Source organism: Saimiri boliviensis, chromosome 14, assembly GCF_048565385.1.
Source record: "Saimiri boliviensis isolate mSaiBol1 chromosome 14, mSaiBol1.pri, whole genome shotgun sequence".
Classification (NCBI taxonomy): Eukaryota; Metazoa; Chordata; class Mammalia; order Primates; family Cebidae; genus Saimiri; species Saimiri boliviensis.
This window is the reverse complement of record NC_133462.1, coordinates 32,819,628-32,843,090: the sequence shown is the minus strand read 5'-3', so window position 1 is coordinate 32,843,090 and position 23,463 is coordinate 32,819,628. Positions and strand designations below refer to the sequence as shown.

The window sequence follows — 23,463 nt, the reverse complement described above, 5'->3', positions numbered from 1 at the left end:
CCAGGGTGTCCGTGAAAGGCTGAGGTAACCAAGAAACAGATGGTGTGGGAACCAGGCTTCCATAATACACGTTTATTCTTATACAATCTACAGCTTCTGAACAGGGGCGTCTGGAAAGAGGTGGTGGAGCTGCGTGCGGGAGGCTCCAGGTTGGCGGCTCTGGACTGGCAGGGCACGTGGGGGTTACCGGCTCTGCTCAACTGTAAGAGAGAATGCAGTGAGCCGAAGGGCCCAGGGAGGGACCCTCTGCCCCAGACCCCCACCCTGCCCAAGGCACTTACTGTATGTGGAGATGTCAATTTCCTCTGGAAGCTCTGCCACATTAACTTCAAACCGGTCCTGGACGTCATTGAGGGTTTTGGCATCATTCTCGTCAGACACAAAAGTGATGGCTAGGCCTTTGGTGCCAAAGCGACCCGCCCGGGCCACCTGCAGGCAGACAGATCAGGGTCAGGCCACAGATGCCTCCTCAGGACTTGAGGAAAAGCAGGGCTGGGGCCCCACCCCACCGCCAGGGGAGAGCAACAGGCCTGTGAGGCCCTCACCCGGTGCAAGTAGGTGTCCGAGTCCTCAGGCATGTCGTAGTTAAAGACAATGTTGACTCGCTCAATGTCCATCCCTCGGCCAAACAGATTGGTGGCCACCAGGATCCGCCGCTGGAAATCCTTGAACTGCTGATAGCGTGACAGGCTGGGTGCAGGAGAAACAAGTGGAGGCTGTCAGACACTGGGCTCCTGGGTGGCGCTCCCTGCAGCCGTGGCGGGCGACTGGCACTCACCGCTCCTCCTGGGCCATGCCCCGGTGGATGGCGATGGCCGGGAAGTTCTGTTCCACGAGGAGCTGGGCTAGGGCCATGCAGCGCTGCACTGACTTGACGAAGATTATCACCTGCGGAAGGAGGGGTGGTCAGGGCCACACAGTCCCTGTGGCCCAGAGCCCCAGGACTGACTGATGGGTGCGTCACCTGGTTAAACTCCAGCACATCCAGGAGGTCGAAGAGCTTCCGGTTCTTCTCGCTGTCTCTGAGTTTGACGTAGTGCTGCTGCAGTCCGTGTAGCGTGAGCTTGGTCTCATCATCCACAAACACTTCCATGGGCTGTGTGGGAAGGGAGGTGGGAGGGGTGGGCAGGAATCACCTCTGGGCATCTGGCTTGCCCAGAACTTTCCAGCAGGCGACCCCTTTGTGCGACACTTCCCAGAGGGCCTGCTGCACGGGACCTCAGTAAACATCGCTCTACCAAAAGCTGGATGTAAGCTCTGGTCCCGCTCAGGTGTGGACCAAGCTTGACTCCCAGTTTGACAAGACCGAGGGGAGGGAAGGAGGCTCCGCCAGCTCCCAGCATCCCAGCATCCTCTGTGCCATGTGGGCCGTGTGGGCATCCTGGGGCCCCAGGCTCTGTGACCCCGGGGAGGGCCGAAGCTGCCATTCTCGCCCTACTCACATCCTGCATGAACTTCCTGCACACAGGCCGGATGTCCTTGCTCAGGGTGGCGCTGAACATCATGCACTGCTTCTCATGCGGCGTCAGGCGGAAGATCTCCTGCACGTCCCGCCGCATGTCTGGGTGGGGAGGGCAAGACGCAGGTGGGCATGAGCATCTGCCAGGCAGGACCCCCACCCCAGACCAGACCCAGACCCCTCCCAACCTGTGCCAGGGAGCCAGTGGCACTGCGATGAGGGCAGAATGAGCCGAGGGAGGGGCCAGTCCTGGTGCCTGAGGGGCTGGGGGTGGCCAGTGAGCGCAGGCGCAGGAGGAGCTGCAATCCACTTACACGCTGGCGCGGAGCAGCCGTGCCCGTGCGCCTCGAGCCAGGCTTCAGGGAGGGGAGCCTGAGGCAGAGACAGCCGCTGGGGTGAGAGCTGCAGCTGCCTCCCAGGACACAAGCCCATTTCCCACCAGCCCTGTCGGGTCTGAGGCAGGTGGGGCCTAGAACCAACCCAACAGGTAGCTGAAGCCTCACACTCTTAGAGGTACAGGTGTGTGCCTTTACATCCAGGCAGGGACAGGGGTTTGTTTGGGCCCTGTGGTCCCATTCGGCTCGGGCTCAGAGACAGCACATCCCTCTGCCAGCGGCAGAGCTTTCCCTAAGATCACGCACGGGAGCCCCACGTGCTGGCCACCCACATGACCCACTCAAGAGCCTTCCGCCTGCTATGGGCCTGCCTAGCCACTGACTCTCCAGCTGGCGCTGCGAGGGCAGAGGACTCACCGAGCTGCTCCAGCATTTTGTCGCACTCGTCCAGCACAAAGTGCTTCACATTCTTTAGGCTGAAGCTTCTGTTCCGCACAAGCGCCAGGATGCGGCCCGGGGTCCCCACCACAACATGGGGACAGTTCTTCTTCAACACTTCTTCATCCTTCTTGATGGAGAGGCCCCCGAAGAACACAGACACCTACAGGGATGAGGAGGAAGTTGTTCCACGCTGATGTCTGGTCTGAGGCGCCGACCTGCACGGCCCCAGCAGCCCCTCACGGCACCCAATACCTAGTCCCAATATCTGTGAACAGGCAGTCTCGGGGGACCAAGGCAGGCCCGAGAGCCTCCCAGGGCTCCACTCAAAGGCAGCCCCAGGCTGGGACCTGCGCAGGCTCTTGGGAGCCATGCATAATTCATTAGGCTTTTAAGGAGCAAAAACCACCACAAACCTCAAAGGCAGCTGCCCCTGCCAAGCTTGGTAAAGGCTGGCTGGGCCAGAGCCGAGGCTAACAAAGCTGCAAAGACCAAGATTCGCCTGGCCTAGTCCAGCGCGAGGGGCTCACCTTGACGCTGGGCATGTACTTGGAGAAGCGCTCATATTCCTTGCTGATCTGGAAGGCCAGCTCCCTCGTGTGGCACATGACCAGGACCGTCACCTGGGGAATAGCAGGAAAGAGGGCCTTCAGGCAGTGCCCTTTTCTTGTTCTGAGATGGAGTTTCGCTACTATGGCCCAAGCTGAGTGTAATGGCGTGATCTCGGCTCACTGCAACCTCTGCCTCCTGTGTCTGAGCGATTCTCCTGTCAGGCAGTGTCCTAACCCCTTCCTCACCAGAGTCCACCCCACCAGTCCCCCTGACATCACAGGCCATTTGAAGGCGCAGTCCAAATGCCTCCCCCCGCCACAGCCCTTCCTCACCCCTCACTCCCTACATCCTCCCACAGCTGCTGAAACCCCAGCCTCCCAACACCAGGACCCGCGATGAGGAACAGAAAATGGCCTGCATAATGGTTAGATCTGGCCTGCCCAGTGGATAGGGGACCAGTTCTCTAAGGATTTTCTGAGTCTTGGCACTAGGGCTGCCCTGGCCTTCCTGCCCATGCTACCAGACACTGAACCACACCACAGCCCCCCACAGCCCCTTCATCCTTCAGGATATACCGAGATAATGAGGGCACCTGGGCCAATACAAAGCCCAAAGCCGTGCACCTGGCATGACTCAGGAGCAAGACTCCAGAATTCACTCGAGTTTTTCCCCCAAGATGGTGGCACACAAGACAATGGTCGAAGACAGCCAGGGCCTCACAGCAAGGACAGGTGACAGCTGTATTCAGGGCAACCCTACCTTCATAGATAAACACTCTCTAGGTAAGTGGCACAGCAAAACAACAGCCACGTCTCTGGGGCAAGGAGCAAACTGTGGGTGCTTTCCCGTTATTTTGGCTTATTATCAATTTCTGATTTTTGCTATAACTAAGCACTCTTTTTTAAGAGTCTCCCTCGGTGGCTCACGCCTGTATTCCCAGGGCTTTGGGAGGCAAGGCGGGCGGATCACAAGGTCAGGAGTTCAAGACCAGCCTGGCCAATATAGTGAAACCCTGTCTCCTTTAAAAATACAAAAATTGGTCGGGCGCAATGGCTCAAGCCTGTAATCCCAGCACTTTGAGAGGCCGAGGCGGGTGGATCACGAGGTCGAGAGCTCGAGACCGTCCTGGTCAACATGGTGAAACCCCGTCTCTAATAAAAATACAAAAAAAAAAAAAAAAAAAAGAGTCTCCCTCTAGGCCAGGCGTCGTGGCTCACGCCTGTAATCCAAGCACTTTGGAGGCCAAGGCGGGCGGATCACCTGAGGTCGGGAGTTCAAGACCAGACTGACCAACATGGTGAAACCCCGTCTTTAAAAATAAATAAATAAATAAATAAATAAAAAGAGTCTCACTCTATTGCCCAGGCTGGAGTGCAGTGGCGCGATCCCAGCTTACTGCGACCTCTGCCTTCCAGGTTCAAGTGATTCTCCTGCCTCAGCCTCCTGAGTAGCTGGGATTACGGACACCCACCACCACACCCAGCTAATTTTTCTATTTTTAGTAGAGATGGGGTTTCACCATGTTGGTCAGGCTGGTCTCAAACTCCTGACCTGGTGATCCACCCACCTCAGCCCCACAAAGTGCTGGGACTACAGGTGTGAGCCATTGTGCCCAGCCACTCTTAACTATTTTTTGAGATGGAGTCTCCCTGTGTGTCCCAGGCTGGAATGCAGTGGTACGATCATAGCACACACAGCCTCAACTTCCTGGGCTCAAGCGATCCTCCAGCCTCGGCCTCTCAAAGCGCTGGGGTAACAGGTATGAGCCACCACATCCAGCCTATTCTACTTTGGCCACCACAGGCAGCGTGGGCCCGGGAAGGGAGGAGGCCACCCACCTGTCCGTTGACGGGCTCGATCTGTTGCAGGGTGGCTAGCACGAAGACTGCGGTCTTGCCCATCCCAGACTTCGCCTGGCACAGGACGTCCATGCCCAGGATGGCCTGGGGAATGCACTCGTGCTGAACTGCAGGAGAAGGACAGCATGAGGAACTAGAACTTGGATGTGTCCCCGTGGAGGCTCCTCACCAGGTGGCTGGGGGCCCACAGCGAGGGCAATCAGAAGAGGCCAAGTCCGGACCAGGCTGTAGACACCTGCTGGGCTAGGGTATCCGCCTGGTCAAAGCAGAGCGCCCTGCTGCCGAGGGCAGCCATAGGTCCCGTTGGGCAAAACTGATCCTAGGGGCAGGAAGGCCCCTCCCTCACCCACAGCACACCCGATGCAGCACCGATCTGGGCGGGCAGGGCCAGTCTTGTCTTGGTGAGAGGACCGGGGCGAGAAGACGACACGCGGAAGGCGTACCCTCAGACGGATGCTCAAAGCCACAGTCCACGATGGCCCGCAGGAGCTCTGGCTTCAGCAGAAAGTCCCGGAAGCCAGAGCTGTGGATGGAAACATAGGATCCCTTCATGTCTTTTTTAGCGGGAGCTGGTGTGCTCTCTTGAGGAGCCTGGGGCTCTTCCTCTTCGTCGTAATCCAAAAGCTCGTTTTCCACATCCTGTTCTGCCATGCTGCTGAAGACAGAGAGAGGCAGGGCCCCGCAAGTGAGCACAGAAGGATGATAAAGCTTCATCAAAACAGAATTCTCTGCCGCCTCCTTCCACAAGCCCATCAGCTCCACCTAGGCTGCACCTGCAGTAAGCTGGTGGGCTAAGGCCCGCTGTCTCCACCTCCCCACCCCAAAGCCACCGAATCTCTCTCCCATGCCCTGCTGGCCACGCCCACACGCTCAACACTCCACCTTCAAGAGCTTCCCGTGATTCCCAGAGTTAAAATCCCAACTCTCACCGCAGGCCAGGCAATCCCCTTGGTCTGACCCCTGCCCACCTCATCCCACACTACTCCTAGACTTACTCAGCTGCTCAGACCCCTGGAGCCCCTGCCCCAAGCCTTTGAACCCCACTGTCACCACCAGAAATGCTCTGCCCCCAGTCTCTGCATGAATACCTCCTTGACACAGAAGCCTCAGCTCCTATGAACCGCCTCAGACTACCGAGCCCAGAGAAGCCCGCTCTCCATCACTCCCCAAGGAACCCACTGGGCCTGCATGGTGCAGGAGCCCAAAGACCCTAAGGGTGGGGCTGCAGGATGCTGGCAGGAACTAAGTTTTCGAGAGAGCAAGCAGTGTCTGCCCAGCCAGCTTCTCCCGCTCTCTGTGGTCTTCGAGGGGGGATAATTAAGTGCTCTCATGAAAGGCCTCCCATTGGGCCTGGGCCAGTAAAAATAAAGCTGAGATGGAAAATGGAATACAAAGTCTGCTCACCTCTTTGCTTTATTAATCTAATGCATACCAAGTGCCTGCTGGGTCCAAGGAACCCAAACATGAGGACAACTGTCTTTTGTCCTCCTCCCCTACCCTAGACTCTAGTCGGGGGGTGGGGGGAGGGGGAGAGCAGAAGGGCTACAGCTGCTACACTTCTTCCTGAGGCTGGATGCTGAGGATCCTGAGCCATTTCTGGCCCACTGTCACTCATTCCCGGCTCAGAAACAGCAGTTCCATTCTCTTAATGGCTGTTTTTTCTCTCTCAGCCTCCCTGTCCATCAGGCAGTGAATCCCACCAAGGCCCTCCGGCCAGTTCTCACCTATGCTACCCTGCTGGCCCCAATAATAATATCACCTGTTTTTTATTATTAGTTTTTAAAATTAGAACAGCTATACGAGCCAGGCCATAGAACAGCTTGACAGGTGGCTCATGCCTATAATCCCAGCACTTTGACAGCCCTGAAGTCAGGAGTTTGAGACCAGCCTGACCAACTTGGTAAAACCCCGTCTCTACTAAAAATACAAAAATTTAGCCAGGTGTGGGTGGCAGGCCCCTGTAATCCCAGCTACTCGGGAGGCTGAGGCAGGAAAAGTGCTTGAACCCAGGAGGCGGAGGTTGCAGTGAACTGAGATCACACGGCTTCATTCCAGCCTGGGCAAGAGAAACTCCATGTCAAAAAAAAGGAAAAAGCTTTAAGGAGATATTTACATGCTATACAACTCATCACTTAAGGTAGACAATTCAGTGTTTTTTTTTTAGACAGAGTCTCATTCTGTTGCCCAGACTGGAGTGCAGTGGAGCAATCTCGGCTCACTGCAACCTCCACCTCCTGGAGTCAAGCAACTCTCCTGCCTCAGCCTCCTGAGTAGCTGGGATTACAGGTGGCTGACAGGGTGGGGGTGGGGGGGTGCTTTCACCATGTTGGTCAGGACGATCTCAAACTCCTGACCTCGTGATCTGCCTGCCTTGGCCTCCCAAAGTGCTGAGATTACAGGCATGAGCCACCATGCCTGGCAAATTCAGTGGTTTTCAGTGTAGCCACAGACATGTGCAACCACTACCACATGTGCAATTTTAGAATACTTCCTCACCTCGAAATGAAAGCTCCTGTACCATTTACCCATCGGCCCCTAAACACCGCGTCCCAGCCCCTGGCAACCACTCATCTGCTTTCTGTTTCTATGGATTTGCCTGTTGTGGGAATCTTACGATTTGTGACTTTTTGTGTCTGACTTCTTTCACTTAGCAAAATGTTTTGTTGGAGGTTCATCCCCGCTCTGGCACATCAGTAATCCATTCCTTTTTTTTTTTTTTTTTCCCTTTGAGACAAGGTCTTGCTCTATTGCTCAGGCTGGAATGCAGTGACCCAATCAAAGCTCACTTCAACCTCTGCCTGCTGGGCTCAAGTGATTCTCCCACCTCAGTCTCCCTAGTAGCAGCAGCTACAGGCACATGCCAACCATGCCTGGCTAATTTTTGTAATTGTTGTAGAAACTGGGTTTCACCATGTTGCCCAGGCTGATCTCCAACTTCTGTGCTCAGGCGATCCACCCACCTTGGCCTTCCAAAGTGCTGAGATTACACGTGTGGGCCACCATACGATGCCTGGCCTCATTTCTTTCTATGGTCACCTAATTTTCCATCTGAGGAATATACTCCATTTTGCTTAACCACTGTCAGCTGGACATGTAGGTGCCATCATCTCTTGCCTGAGTAAAGCCATCAGCCTCCTCCCTGCTCTCCCTATTGCCATTCCTCAGCCCCTCGCCAGAACAGCCAGACAGATCCTATCCAATTAAGTCACGGCCGGGTTCGGTGACTCATACCTGTAATCCCAGCACTTTGGGAGGCCGAGGCGGGCGGATCACCTAAGGTCAGGAGTTTGGGACCAGACTGACCAACATGGGAAACCCCATCTACTAAAAATACAAAAAATTTGCCAGGCGTGGTGGCGGGCACCTGCAATCCCAATCACTAGGGAGGCTGAGGCAGGAGAATGGTTTGAACCTAGGAGACAGAGATTGCAGCAAGCCGAGATCACACCACTGCACTCCGGCCTGCGCAACAGCGTGAGACAGAAAAAAACCAAAAACTGGCCAGGAGCAGTGGCTCACACCTGTAATCCCAGCACTTTGGGAGGCCGAGGCAGGCGGATCACAAGGTCAGGAGATCAAGACCATCCTGGCTGACACGGTGAAACCCCGTCTCTACCAAAAATACGAAAAATTAGCCAGATGCAGTAGTGGGCGCCTATAATCCAAGTTACTTGGGAGGCTGAGGCAGAGAATCGCTTGAACCCGGGAGGTGTAGGTTGCAGTGAGCTGAGATTGTGCCACTGCACTCCAGCCTGGCAACGGAATGAGACTCTGTCTCATAAAAAAAAGAAAAGAAAAAACCCTAAGGGCACATCACTATTCTGCTCAAAACTTTTCATGGGTTCCCACCGTGCTCAAATAAAAACTCTTGAGTCCGCACAAACCCAGCCTACAAGGCCCCTCCTGATCCAGCTCCTGTATGCTCAGACCTCATCTCCCCCACTGCCCCTCACTCGCCAGCCTGGCTGCTGTGTCTCAAACACACCTCAGCACTTTTGCCTTTGCTGTTCCTGCTGTCTGGAAGGGTCACAAATCCCCCACTTCTTTTGGGCCTCCTTTGCTCCAAAAAGACATTTCCTTACAGTGCCAACTAGAAAAGCACCACTTCCAGTCAGCCCTGCCCTGTGTCTAGAACAGCAGAGAAGCACTCCATAGCAATGGCTGAATAAACAGAACTAGAATAAAGGCGTTCAGGCAGAGTTGAGCATCTCTCTTTATCTGACCTTTCAAACAGGCAATCTGAAGGGGTCACTTCCCAAACAGCAGGGAAAAGAACAGGAGCCAAGAAAAGTCAGTCCAAAAAGCACCAGAGCCTTCTGGGGTATGGAGAGTAGGACTAGCTGGCTGAAGTCAGGGCAGAAGACAAAGCTGAAGAGCTGGTCGGGCACAGGGCATGCGTACTTTTTATTTATTTAGAGACAGGGTCTCGCTCTGTCACCCAGGCTGGAGTGCAGGGGTGCAATCATAGCTCACTGGAGCCTCGACATCCCAGGCCCAGGTAAGTCTCCCATGTCCACCTCCTGTGTAGCTGGGACTAGAGGTGCACGCCACCATGCTTGACTAGCTTTTGTATCTGTAGTAGAAACATGGTTTCATCATGTTTCCCAGGCTGCTCATCAACTCCTGGACTCAAGCAACCCTCCGGCCTCAACCTCTCAAAGTGCTGGGATTACAGGCATAAGCCACCCACCATACCCCGCCAGAGCGTGTGTACTTAATTTGTTAATAGGGAATTACTGATTAAGTTGGAGATGAGTGACTCATCAGGATCTGCCCTAGGGTAATGTAATTTACTCCACTGATGAAGTGAAGGTTAAGACCAGCAGCAGGGAAAACTAGCCACCAAATGAAAGAGAAGTAACCAGATAGGGGAGCGAGGTAGGGAAGGAAAGGGTGGGACATGCCACAAGACAGGACCATCCCCTGAGAAATCCATGGGTAGAGAAGAGCCACAGTCTATGCTGGGCTCTAAATCTAGGTGGCTAAGAAACGGTGTATTTTAAAGAAATATACCGGGCATGGTGGCGCACTCCTGTAACCCCAGCACTTTGAGAAGCCAGGGTGGGAGGATGGCTTGAACCCAGGAGTTTTGAGACCAACCTGGACAGTAAGTCGAGACCCCGTCTATGCAAAAACAGTGTTTAAAAAAGTTAACCCGGTGTGGTGGCACGGGCCTGCAGTCCCAGCTACTTGGGAGGCTGTGCCAGGAGGGTCGCATGAGACAAGAGGTCGAGGCTGCCGGTGATGGCGCCATGGCATTCCAGCCTGGGTGACAGAGGGAGACCTTTTCTCAAGAAAAAGAAATTTAAAAAAAGAAACTGGGGCTGGGCGTGGTGACTCACGCCTATAATCCCAGCGCTTTGAGAGGTGAGGCGGTTGGATCACTTGAGGTCAGGAATTCGAGACCAGCCTGGCCAGAGCAAGGCTCTGTCTCAAAAAAGAGAGAGATTGTGACAGCGAGGAACTGACAATCCAGACACGCCACGTGTACCCATTTACCCTTAAGGGTCCCCAGGCAGGCTTTCCGCCCCGGAGTTTATTCCCTACTGAGGACTCCTACTTCCAAAAGCAAGTCTTATTTGTCCTAAATCTCAGCATCTCGAATCCCGCAAAAACAGAAGGTAGACTGGCAAAGGGGGAAGTCCCTCAGACCCAAAGAAACCCCTGACATCTGCGAGCTCAGACTTCTCCCACCAGGCCCCAGACCCCGGCGTCTCCCCCTGGTTCCTCTCCAAACAGCCCCAGGCCGCCGCGGGCTCTATTCGGAAAGAGTGGCAGATTTTAAGCAGAGCTCGGAGCGCAGGCGGCCATAAAAGCCTCTCCCGGAAGCGGGCCCCGAAACTCGAGCACCAACGGCCGGCCCCAGCCCCTGCACATGCGCCCCGGTGCCCAACGGCCACTACGCAGCGCCAGACACCCAAACGCCCCGACCCCCTCGTCTCGCGACCCCTTCTCCTCCTCTCCTTAGCTCCCAACGTCTCCCCTCGTCCGCCCGTTCTCAGGCGAGACGTCTCCACACCGCGGTCCCGCGCCGGGGATCGGCCGCTCACCTGGCTCGCAGTTCTTCGCGTGCTGCTAGGAGAGCCTTCCGACTTCGGTTATCTGCCGGGAGCTCAGGCACGAGCTGCCGCGCTTCCTGCCTCCTGCGTCTGGCTACTGCTCTCTTCACTGGGACCCTGCCTTTTCAATCAAGAGAGACGGAAGCGGTGATTGGGTTCTGTGGAAGGGACCGGGAGATTATTGGTGGAGAGGGAAAAAAAAAATAGGGCGTGTCTTACGCCTCGCGTTCATTGGTCAATCTAAAAGTAGGCGCGCCACAGTGAGCCGACTGAGACGGGCGCAGACTGCGCGCGATCTTGTGATCTGGGCGTGGCGCTCTATGGGTGCCGCCATGTTTACTGAAGACCAGCTGATTGCCCCAGGGCGTGTGCCCCACCCTTTTAAAGCGCGGCTTTTGCGCCGGCAGCCGAAACCGGAACCGTCGGAGTTGCTTTCAATCTGCGGCCTGGTGGTCTTCCACAGTGAAAGCTCTGAAAAGAACAGGGAGCTTGGAGTGACTCAAGTGGAGAGGACATTTTGTACTATTTGTATTTCTATCACCGCAGGATACTTTGTCTCCTTCAATTTCACATAAGTAGAGTTGTCTTTTGTGTCTGACTTTTGCTCAACAATTTTTTTTTTTTTTTTTTTTTTTGAGACAGAGTCTCGCTCTGTCGCCCAGGCTGGAGTGCAGTGGCACAATCTCAGCTCACCACAACCTCCGCCTCCTGGGTTCAAGTGATTGTCCTGCCTCAGCCTCCTGAGTAGCTGGGACTAAAAGCGGTCGCCACCACACCTGGCTAATTTTCACATTTTTAGTAGAGATGAGATTTCGCCATGTTGGCCAGTGTGGTCTTGAACTCCTGGCCTCATGTGCTCCGCCCACTTCAGCCTCCCAAAGTGCTGGGATTACATGAGCCACCGTGCCTGCCCTTCCTTCCTTCCGTCCCTCCCTCCCTCCTTCCGTCCCTCCGTCCCTCCCTCCTTCCGTCCCTCCCTCCCTGCCTGCCTCCCTCCCTCCTTCCTTCCTTCCTTCCTTCCTTCCTTCCCGTACCATACCCAGCTAATTTTAAAAAATTTTGTAAAGATGGGGTTTCGCAGGCCGGGTGTGGTGGCTCCCACCTGTAATACCAGCACTTTTTGGGGCTGAGGTGGGTGGATCACCTGAGGTCAGGAGTTTGAGACTGGCCTCGCCAACATGGTGAAACTGTCTCTACTAAAAGACAGACATGGTGGTGGGCACCTGTAATCCCAGCTACTGAGGAGGCTGAGGCAGGAGAATCACTTGAACCAGGGAGGTGTAGAGGTTGCAGTAAGCTGAGATCACACCACTGCAGTCCAGCCTGGGCAACAGAGCCAGACTCTGTCTCAAAAAACAAAAAAAGACCAGGTGCAGTGGCTCACACCTGTAATCCCAGCACTTTGGGAGGCCAAGGCAGGCAGATTACCAGGTCAGGAGGTCAAGACCATCCTGGCCAACACGGTGAAACCATGTTATTTTTGTATTTAAAAATACAAAAAATTAGCTGGGTGTGGTGGCACATGCCTGTAGTCCCAGCTGCTCAGGAGGCTGAGGCAGGAGAATTGCTGGAACCTGGGAGGTGGAGGCTGCAGTGAGTGGAGATCTCGAAACTGCACTCCAGCTTGAACGACAGGAGTGAAACTCCATCTCAAAAAAAAGGACAAGGGTGGACTGAGCCATATTGGTGCCTGAGACAGAAAGGAGAAATCAAGAATCCTGTCTTCATTTGGATTTGTTGCATTAATTTTGATTTTTAAAAAACTATTCTCTCTTCCTTTCTCCGCCATCGTGGTGTGTGCTTTACTCCGTTTCTTGCCATGTCTTCTCACAAGACTTTCCGGATTAAGCGATTCCTGGCCAAGAAACGAAAGCAAAATCGTCCCATTCCCCAGTGGATTCGGATGAAAACTGGTAATAAAATCAGGTACAACTCCACAAGGAGACAGTGGAGAAGAACCAAGCTGGGTCTGTCAGAAATCACACAAGCGATGGCACACACATTTATGCTGTCCGAAGGTCACAATCGAGTGTTACTAAACCAAGCTATCGGGAGACGTTTGAACAGATTCCTTTCTGTATCTGTTATGAAGGCATTAGTTAGTACATCCCACAGTGCTTCCATTATTCACGTTTTAAAAAAAAAGGTTTTGGTTGCCTGGGTTCAGTAATAAATATATGACACCTTTCAAAAAAAAAAAAAAAAAAAAAAAAAGCTATTGTTGGTGGCTCCTGCCTGTAATCCTAGCACTTTGGGAGGCTGAGGTGAGTGGATCACTTGAGGTCAGGAGTTCTAAACCAGTCTGGCCAACATCGTGGAACCTCGTCTCTACTAAAAATACAAAAAATTAGCCAGGGATGTGGTGGACACCTGTAATCCCAGCTACTTGGGAGGCTGAGTCAGGAGAATTGCTTGAACCTGGATGCAGAGGTTGCCGTCAGCTGAGATTGCACTGTCACACTCTAGCCTGGGAAACAAAGTGAGACTCCATCTCAAAAAACAAAAACAAACAAACAAAGAACTGTCACCTATTTGGGGCTACTCGGGAAGCTGAAGCAGAAAGATCCCTTGAGACCAGGAATTCCAGACCACCTTGGGCAACACAGCAAGACCCATCTGAAAGAAAAAATTAAAAGATAAACAAATGGCGGGGCGCAGGGGCTCATACCTATAATCCCAGTACTTTGGGAGGCCGAGGCAGGCAGATTACCTGAGGTGAACAGTTCAAGACCAGCCTGACCAACATGGAGAAGCCATGTCTCTACTAAAAATACAAAAATTAGCCAGGTATGGTGGTGCATGCCTTTAATCCCAGCAACTAGGGAGGCTGAAGCAGGAAAATCACTTGAACCTGGGAGCCAGAGGTTGGAGTGAGCTGAGATCACACCATTGCACTCCAGCCTGGGCGACAGAGCGAGACTGCGTCTCAAAAAAAAAAAGAAAGAAAGAAACCCCATCTCTACCAAAAATACAAAAATTGGCTGGGCGTAGTGGCTCACGCCTGTAATCCAAGCACTACAAAAAAAATAATAAAATTAAAAACATTTGGGCCAGGCGCGGTGGCTCTTTCTCTCTTGTTGCCCAGACTGGATTGTAACGGCCCAATCTCAGCTCACTACCACCTCCGCCTCCCAGGTTCAAGCAATTCTTCTGCCTCACCCTCCCAAGTAGCTGGGATTACAGGGGCAGCTCCCCGACCAACACCACCAGCTAGTTTTGTATTTTTAGTAGAGATGGGGTTTCACCATGTTGGTCAGGCTGGTCTTCAACTCCTGACCTCAGGTGATCCACCCTCCTCAGCTTCCCAAAGTGCTGGGATTACAGGTGTGAGCCACCACACCCAGCCACAGCGGTATTTTTTTTTTTTTTTTTTTTTTTTGAAAGGGAGTCTATTCACCACTTTCTTGGCTTAAGAAATAAAAAAATAAAAAATGAAAATAAAGGGAGTCTACAGCACCTAGCCTGGAGTTCAGTGTCCCACTCTCAGCTCACTGCAACCTCCGTCTTCCAGGTTTAAGCAATTCTTCTGCCTCAGCCTCCCAAGTAGCTGGGATTACAGGCACACACCACTATGCCTAGCTAATTTTTATATTTTTAATAAAGATGGGGTTTTACCATGTTGGCTACGCTGGTCTTGAACTCCTGACCTCAGGTGATCCTGCCTCGGCTTCCCAAAGTGCTGAGATTATAGGCCTGAGCCACTGTGCCCAACCTGAAAGATATAAAAAAATTTCAACAAGCCCACCTGAACGGCTAAAAAGCAAAAGACCAGCCCAGCTACTGTAGTCCCATCGACTTGGGAGGCCATGGTGGGAGGATCGCTTGAGGCCAGGAGTTCAAGACCAGCCTGGGCAACATAGTGAGACCTCATCTCTACAAAAAAAAAAAAAAAAAAAAAAAAAAAAAAAATTAAGGCCGGGCACTGTGGCTCACGCCAGTAATCCCAGCATTTCGGGAGGCTGAGGCATGCGGATCACCTGAGGTCAGGAGTTCGATACCAGCCTGGCTAACATGGTGAAACCCCATCTCTAAAAAAGAAAACATTTTTAAATATATAAACAAATAAAATATAAAAATTAGCCAAGCATGGTTGGCTGACACCTGTACTCCCACTACTGGGGAGGCTAAGGCAGGAGGATTGCTTAAGCCCAGGAGTTTGAGGCTGAAGTAAGCTATGACTGCCCTACTGCACTCCAGCCTGAGTGACAGAGCAAGATCCAGTGTCTAAAATAAATGAATGAATAACATGTCGTAAAGTTGAAGTCACCTGTGCTTTACTCCAATTCCATTACTGTCAGCACAGAAACAACATCCTAAAGAAAAGCAGTTTTAGTGAAAAATTACTGCAGCCAACTTTACAAGAATTACAGTCATGGGGTCACATAATGACAGGGATATGTTGAGAAATGTCTCCTGAGGCAATTTCTTCATTCTATGAACATCATGGAGTTTAATATACTTTGGATTTTGTCTGCTCCAAATCTCATGTTGAAATGTGATCCTCCTTGAGCCCAAGAGGTTGAGGCTGCAGTGAGCCGCGTTCATGCCACTGCGCTCCAGCCTGGGGAACAGAGTGAGACCGTCTCCAAAAGAGGGGTGCCGGTGTGGTGGCTCACACCTGTAACACCAACATTTTGGGAGGCCTAGGCCGGTGGATCACTTGAGGTCAGGAGTTAGAGATCAGCCTAAACAACATGGCGAAACCCCATCTCTACTAAAAATAGAAAGATTAGTCAGGCGTGGTTGCGGGCACCTGTAATCTCAACTACTTGAGAGGCTGAGTCATGAGAATTGCCTGAACCCGGGAGACTAAGGTCGCACTGAGCCAAGATTACATCACTGCACAGCAGCCTGGACTACAGAGTAAGAGCGTCTCAAAAAAAAAAAAAAAAAAAAAAAAAAAGAAAGAGGGAGAGACAGGAAAAAAAGAGAAGGAAAGAAATAAGGAAAGAAAGAAAAGACCAGCCTGACCAACATGGTGACATCCTGTCTCTACTAAAAATACAAAAATTAGCCAGGTGTGGTGGCACACACCTGTAATCCCAGCTACTCAGGAGCCTGAGGCAGGAGAATCACTTGAACCCACGAGGTGGAGGTTGCAGGAAGCCGAAGTTGCAGCATCTGGAACCAGCCCCCGCTCCAGTTTCATCAGCCCTAAAAACTGTGGCCGTGACTTCTGATGCGGGGTTTGTTCATCCATTTACCATGTGGCTGTTTATTGAACAACTGCTATGTGCTAGACCCTGTTTTAGGAGCCAGGGACCCAGCAGTGAACAAAACTGATCCCTGTCCTTGGAGAGCTGACATCCTCCTGGGAGAGAGCAAGAAACAAAATAGTAGAAAAAAATTCATTAAAATGTGCAAGGAAGAAAAATCAAGCCATGTGAGGAGTGGTGTTTGGTAGGAATGAGGTGGGGCTTGGGCTTGTTTTCCATGGTGGTGCAGTCAGGGAAGACTTCTCTAAGGAGGTGACCTTTGAGCAAAAGTGGAAATGAAGTGAGGAAGAGGGAATGCCAGGAGAAAAGGAGAGCAGGCCGGGCGTGGTGGCTCACGCCTGTAATCCAAGCACTTTGGAGGCCAAGGCAGGCGGATCACCTGAGGTCGGGAGTTCAAGACCAGCCTGGCCAACATGGTGAAACCCCCGTCTTAAAAAAAAAAAAAGAAAAAAAAGAAAAGGAAGAGCAAGCCAGGTGAGGTGCTATACGCCTGTAATGCCAGCATTTTGGAGGCTCAGGCAGGGGGCATTGCTTGAGCCTAGAAGTTCATAACCAGCTTGGGCAACATAGCAAGACCCTGTCTCAACAACAACAAAATACCAGTCAGGTGTGGTTGTGTGTACCTGCAGTCCCAGCTACTCAGGAAGCTACTCAGGAGGCAGGAGGATCACTTGGGCCCAGGAGTTTCAGGCTGCAGTGAGTTATGATCACGACACTGCACTCCAGCCTGGGTGACAGAGGAAGACCCTGTCTCAAAAAAAAGAAAAAAGAAAAAGAAAAGAAGGCCGGGTGTGGGCCGGGCGCGGTGGCTCAAGCCTGTAATCCCAGCACTTTGGGAGGCCGAGGCGGGTGGATCACGAGGTCAAGAGATCGAGACCATCCTGGTCAACATGGTGAAACCCCGTGTCCACTAAAAATACAAAAAAGTTAGCTGGGCATGGTGGCGCGTGCCTGTAATCCCAGCTACTCAGGAGGCTGAGGCAGGAGAATTGCCTGAACCCAGGAGGCGGAGGTTGCGGTGAGCCGAGATCATGCCATTGCACTCCAGCCTGGGTATCAAGAGCGAAACTCCGTCTCAAAAAAAAAAAAAAAAAAAAAAAGAAGGCCGGGTGTGTTGGCTCACATGTGTAATCCCAGCACTTTGGGAGCCCAAGGCGGGTGGATCACGAGTTCAGAAGTTCAAGACCAGCCTCGCCAACGCAGTGAAACCCCGTCTCTACTAAAAATACAAAAATTAGGTGGGTGTGGTGGCAGGCGCCTGTAATCCCACTTACTTGGGAGGCTGAGGCAGGAGAATCACTTGAACCTGGAAGGTGGATGGTTGCAGTGAGCCGAGATTGCGCCACTGCACTCTAGCCTGGGCGACAGAGCCAGACTCCGTCTCAAAAAAAAAAAAAAAAAGAAAAGAAAAAAGAGAACGAAAGCAAGAAAGAGAGAAAAAAAGAGAAAGAAGAGGAAGGGATGGAGAGAGGGAGGGAAGGAGGGAAGGAGGGAAGGGGAGGGAAGGAAGGAAAATGAAAGGAAAAGCGTTTCAGGCAGAGGGAATAATAATGCAAAGCCTGTGAGGTGGGAACAGGCCTCATTTTCAGAGCAGCAAGGAGGTCCCAGAAAGTGCCAAGTTTTTCTTGCCCATCTTGGGCCTTTGCCCCTCCCCGTCCTTCTATCAGACACCTTTTCACTCTTTACCTAGCAATTTTATTTCATTTTCTTTCCTCCTTCTTTTTGCTTTAAATATGGAGACAGGGTCTTCCTCTGTTACCCAAGCAGAAACTCCTGGGCTCAACTGATCCTCCTGTCTCAATCACCCAAGTGGCCGGGAGTACAGGCTCGTACCACTATACCTGGCTAATTTTTTTTTTTCAGAGATGGGGTCTTGCTATGTTGCCCAGGCTGGTCTCGAATTCTTGGCCTCAAGTGACCATCCTGCCTCATGAGCCATCATGCCCAGCCTTCACTTTGCAATTTTCTAGCTTGTCTTTCCCAATTTCACACCAGTATCAGCCATTCAGGGAAGCCCAGGCTGACCGCTTCCTCCACGGTGGTATGGCTGCCCCCTCCAGCCTTCGCAGGTCTGTGATACCTTTCACCTTATACTTCATACTGCATCCACTCATTCCTTTAACAAAGATGGAAATAGCACAAGCACTGTGCAAATTTCAGGGAGGAGTAACATGCAAAATAATCAAACAGAGCCAAGGGCCAGAAATGACATGGGTGTGGTCTGGGAAAGTTGCTCAGAAGATGGGACATTTAGGCAGATAACTAAATGAGCAAAGGGGGCCAGCCTTGGAGAGATGTGATAGAAGGACTTTCCAGAACGGATAACAGCCAGTGCAAAGGGCATGAGGTTGAAAGTAAGGTGAGATGGGCTGGGCACGATGGCTCAGGCCTGTGATCCCATCACTTTGGGAGGCCGAGGTGGGTGGATCACAAGGTCAGGAGCTGGAGACCCTCCTGGCTAACACAGTGAAACTCCATCTCTACTAAAAATACACAAATTAGCTGGTGTGTTGGCAGGTGCCTGTAATTCCAGCTTCCCGGGAGGCTGAGGCAGGAGAAACGCTTGAACCCTGGAGGTGGTGGTTGCAGTGAGCCGAGATTGTGCCATTGCACTCTAGCCTGGGCGACAGAGTGAGACTCGGCCTCAAAAAAAAAGAAAGTAAGGCGAGACTTTTTTTTTTTTTTTATAAAGTGAGTGGTTGTTTTTCGTTTTTTTCTTTTTCTTTTTCTTTTTTTTTTTTTCAGACGGAGTTTCGCTCTTGTTACCCAGGCTGGAGTGCAATGGCGTGATCTCGGCTCACCGCAACCTCCGCCGCCCGGGTTCAGGCAATTCTCCTGCCTCAGCCTCCTGAGTAGCTGGGATTACAGGCACGCGCCACCATGCCCAGCTAATTTTTTGTATTTTTAGTAGAGACGGGGTTTCACCATGTTGACCAGGATGGTCTCGATCTCTCGACCTCGTGATCCACCCGCCTCAGCCTCCCAAAGTGCTGGGATTACAGGCTTGAGCCACTGCGCCCGGCCTTTTTTTATTTTTCAAGGTACTGTTAAATGTTTTTCGTTTCTTTTCCTTTTTTTTTTTTTTTTTTTTTTTTTTGAGATGGAGTTTTGCTTTTGTTGCCCAGGCTGAAGTGCAATGGCATGATCTTGGCTCACTGCAACCTCCACCTCCCGGGTTTAAGCGATTCTCCTGCCTCAGCCTCCCAAGTAGCTGGGATTACAGGGATGCACCACCATGCCTGGCTAATTTTGTGCTTTTAGTAGTTGAAGTTTCTCCACGTTGGTCAGGCTGGTCTTGAACTTCCGACCTCAGGTGATCAGCCCATCTGGGCCTCCCAAAAGCGCTGGGATTACAGGCATGAGCCACCGAGTCCAGCCTGTTCTTTGTTTCTTTGAGACAGAGTCTCTGTTGCTCAGGCTGGAATTCAGTGGCATGATTTTTTTCTTTTAAGACAAACTTTCCATCTTGTTGCCCAGGCTGGAGTGCAGTGGTATGATCTTGGCTAACTGCAGCCTCCCGGGTTCAAGCGATTCTCCTGCCTCAGCCTCAGGAGTAGCTGGAAATACAGGCATGCGCAACCATGCCTGGCTAATTTTTTGTATTTTTAGTAGCAATGGGGTTTCACCATGTTGGCCAGGCTAGTCCTGAACTCCTGACCTCAGGCGATCTGCCTGCCTCGGCCTCCCAAAGTGCTGGGATTACACATATGAGCCACTGTGCCCAGCTTATTATTGTTATTATTATTATTTTCTGAGACAGAGTCTCACTCTATTGCCCAGGTTGGAGTACAATGGTGCGTTCTTGGGTCACTGCAACCTCTGCCTCCTGGGTTCAAGTGATTCTCCTGCCTTGGCTTCCCAAGTAGCTGGGATTACAGGCACCTGCCACCACACCCAGCTAAGGTTTTGTTATTTAGTAGAGACAGAGTTTCACCATGTTGGTCAGGTTGGCCTCAAACTCTTTTTTTTTTTTTTTGAGACATCCGTCACCAGGTGCCAGGCTGGAGTGCAGTGGCATGACCTTGGCTCACTGCAACCTCCACCTCCTGGGTTCAAGCAATTCTCCTGCCTCAGCCTCTCGAGTAGCTGGGACTACAGGCACGCACCACCAAGCCCAGCTAATTTTTTTGTATTTTTAGTAGAGATGGGGTTTCACCATGTTGGCTAGGATGGTCTCAATCTCTTGACCTCGTGATCCGCCCACGTTGGCCTCCCAAAGTGCTGGGATTACAGGTGTGAGCCACCGTACCTGGCCTGGCCTCGAACTCCTGACCTCAGGTGATCCACCCACCTCAGCCTCCCAAAGTGCTTGGATTACAGCCATTAGCCACCACACCCAGCGTAATTTTTGTATTTTTTTTTTCTTTTTTTCTTTTTTTTTTTTTAAGGTGGGGTTTCACTGTGATGGCCAGGTTGGTCTTGAACTCCCAACCTCAGGTCATCCACCCACCTCGGCCTCCCAAAGTGCTAGGATTACAGGTGTGAGCCACAGCTCCCGGCCAATTTTTGTATTTTTAGTAGAGGGGGAGTTTTGCCATGTTGGCCGGGTCTCAAACTCCTGTCCTCAGGTGATCCGCCTGCCTTGGCTTCCCAAAGTGCTGGGATTATAGGCGTGGGCCACTGCACCCAACAACCCCCTTCTCCAATTTATTTATTTATTTATTTATTTATTAAAAAAATTTTTTTTGAGACAGAGTTTCGCTCTTCTTGCCCATGCTGGAGTGCAATGGTGCGATCTCGGCTCACCGAAACCTCCGTCTCCTGGGTTCAGGCAATTCTCCTGCCTCAGCCTCCTGAGTAGCTGGGATCACAGGCACGCACCACCATGCCCAGCTAATTTTTTTTGTATTTTCAGTAGAGACGGGGTTTCACCATGTTGACCAGGATGGTCTCGATCTCTTGACCTCGTGATCCACCCGCCTCGGCCTCCCAAAGTGCTGGGATTACAGGCTTGAACCACCGCGCCCGGCCCATTTATTTTTTTTGAGACAGAGTCTTGCTCTGTTGCCCAGGCTGGAGTGCAGTGGTGGGATCTCTGCTCAATGCAACTTCGGCCTCCCGGGTTCAAGCAACTCTGGTGCCTCAGCTTCCTGAGTAGCTGGGACTATAGGCACGTGCCACCATGCCCAGCTATGTCTCCCCATTTTCTTTTTTGAGATGGAGTCTTGCTCTTGTTGCCCAGGATGGAGTACAAGGGCCATTCTCGGCTCACTACAATCTCTGTCTCCCAGATTCAAGTGATTCTCCTGCCTCAGCCTCCTGAGGAACCAGGACTTCAGGGCTCACCACTACACCTGCCTAATTTTTTTTTATTTATTTTTATTTTTAGTAGACAGGGTTTCTCCATGTTGGCCAGGCTGGTCTCAAATTTCTGACCTCGTGATCCACCCACTTTGGCCTCCCAAAGTGTTGGGATTACAGGCTTGAACCTGGCCATGTCCCCTTCTAAAGCGCAAAATGAGGCTGGACGTGGTGGCTCACACCTGTAATCCCAGCATTTTGGGAGGCTGAGGCTGGAGGATCGCCTGAGGCCAGGAGTTCAAGACCATCCTCGGCAACAGAATGAGACTTCATCTCCGGCAAAAAAAAAAAAGAAAAGAAAAAAAAAATTAGCTGGGCATGGTGGTGCATGCCTGTAGTCCTAGCTACTCAGAGGGCTGCAATGGGAGGATTACTTGAGCCTGGGAAGTTGGGGCTGCAGTGAGTTGTCATCTTACCCATTGCCCTGCCTGGGTAACAGAATGAGACTGTCTCAAAAAAAAAAAAAAAAAAAAAAAAAAGCCCGAACTGCAACTTTGTTTCCAGTGCCACCAAACTCCCCCATGGGTCTCTAAATGTTCACTGAGTAAATGAATGCCTGAAGGGTGGAGCGAGAATTTGGCTGGTTTCCCCAGCTCCATCTGGGGAGGCAGCCTGGGACCTGGCAGGCAGAGACGGAGGGCCCAATCCTGTGCAAGGTGGTTCCAGACAACCCAATCCCTCAACCCGCCGAAACCTCGCTCTGCCTTGTCCTCCTCATCTGCAGAATGAGTGGGCTGGAGAATTAGAGGGAGATACTTCGTTTCTCAGGGAAAGGGCCATAGACATCCTGGATTGATGATTGGGGTGAGGGGCTCTCAGCTTACTCACCTGCAAAACTGGAGCAAAAGAACTAGCTTGGGCCAGGCTTGATGGCTCATGCCTGTAATCCCAACATTTAGGGAGGCCAACGCAGAAGGATTGCTTGAGTCCAGGCTGGATGGATTTTGGATCAGCATAATTCTCCTTCTTCTCTCTTTCTGTCGTGAATATCCTCCAAATAGTTGCTCAGAGGAAAAAATTAGAGCGAAAACATCGCGGCCTGCTTTCTGGGACGACTGAAACCACACAGAGCCACGCGTAACCAAGGTACCCGCAGCCCACTGCGCTTCCGCATATCCCCAGAGGGCGTCAATGTGCTGGTACCGCCGCCAGGGAGCGCTCCCCGCGACAGCCCCGGGAACAAGGTTGAGCTCCCTCGCCTGGTTTCCGAAGGAGTGAGGGGTCCGACGGCGGCCACAAACAAAGGTGCATGCTCTGCAGACCCCGGAGATCCTCTAGAAATTCCGCAGAGGCCTCCACCCTCTGCTTGGGCACTAGTCTGCATTTATGGAGCGCCATCTGCATGCAGCAGCCCCGAAAAAGAAGGCGGTGCCCATTTTATAGCGGGGAGAACTGAGACTCAGAGGCCACAGACGTCCACAGGATGAACAGCGAGTTGGGATTCAAACCTCTTTTAATAACAATAAAATAATAGGCGCCGGGCGCGGTGGCTCACGCCTGTAATCCCAGCACTTGGGAGAGCGAGGCGGGCGGATCACCTGAGGTCAGGAGTTCGAGACCAGCCTGGTCAAACATGGTGAAACCCCGACACTACTAAAAATACAAACATTAGCCGGGCGTGGTGCGGTGTCTGGAATCCCAGGTTTCTCGTGAGGCTGAGGCAGGAGAATCACTTGAACCTGGGAGGCAGAGGTTGCAGTGAGCCGAGATCACGCCACTACTGCACTCCGACCTGGGCAACCAAGCGGAACTCTGTCCCCAAACCAACAGCAAAACAACAAACAATAACGATAACATTAAAAGTGTTATCACACTTACTGAGCGTCTAGTGTGCTCTTGGCCCGCACTGTCTCACTGAATTTTACCGACACCCAAGAGGCGGGTGCCTCATTTCCATTTCACTGATGAGGTGCTCTGAGGGTTTGGCTTCCCCAAAGCGTGGAGCGCTGGGATTTTAATGCAGATCCGCCCAGAGCTTGTCTCCAGGTAACGGGGAACGTTCCATGCCCTTGAATAGGGGACCACGGATGCAGGCATCCCGAGCCTGCAAATGCCCCGGGGTGGGATAGGGGGGTTATTTGTTTTTTCAGGGGTCCCGGGAGGCCCAAAGGCCTTGGCCGCTCTCCGCCTGAACGCGGGGAACCGTTCTCCTCGGGTTCCCGCGCGCTCCAATGAGGGTCCCCTCGGCAGCGTGCGGTCGTCGCGGGACCCGGAAAAAGGCAAGGCGGGGCGCCGATGGGGGCG

At 52.3% G+C, this 23,463-nt stretch overlaps 1 protein-coding gene across 3 annotated transcripts; it reads right to left on the bottom strand.

Annotated features, from left to right (window-relative positions):
• Positions 1 to 57: 57 nt before the first annotated feature.
• DDX39A (DExD-box helicase 39A) lies at positions 58 to 23,451 on the bottom strand. 3 transcript variants are annotated; one of them, XM_074384518.1, is made up of 15 exons: positions 23,038 to 23,451; positions 22,048 to 22,274; positions 13,231 to 13,318; positions 10,922 to 11,173; positions 10,694 to 10,823; positions 5,087 to 5,298; positions 4,623 to 4,750; positions 2,763 to 2,855; positions 2,212 to 2,395; positions 1,443 to 1,561; positions 965 to 1,096; positions 779 to 888; positions 546 to 690; positions 282 to 429; positions 58 to 200 (listed from the first exon to the last, which is right to left on the bottom strand). In XM_074384518.1, exons 4-15 carry the CDS (start codon positions 10,932 to 10,934, stop codon positions 184 to 186), a joined length of 1,431 nt encoding a protein of 476 aa, XP_074240619.1. In that variant the 5' UTR covers positions 10,935 to 11,173; positions 13,231 to 13,318; positions 22,048 to 22,274; positions 23,038 to 23,451; the 3' UTR covers positions 58 to 183. The 3 variants fall into 3 exon arrangements, with proteins under 3 accessions (XP_074240619.1, XP_074240620.1, XP_010350775.1); XM_074384519.1 differs by having other exon boundaries at positions 5,087 to 5,295; positions 22,048 to 23,451; XM_010352473.3 differs by lacking the exon at positions 13,231 to 13,318 and having other exon boundaries at positions 22,048 to 23,451.
• Between the last annotated feature and the right edge of the window lie 12 nt (positions 23,452 to 23,463).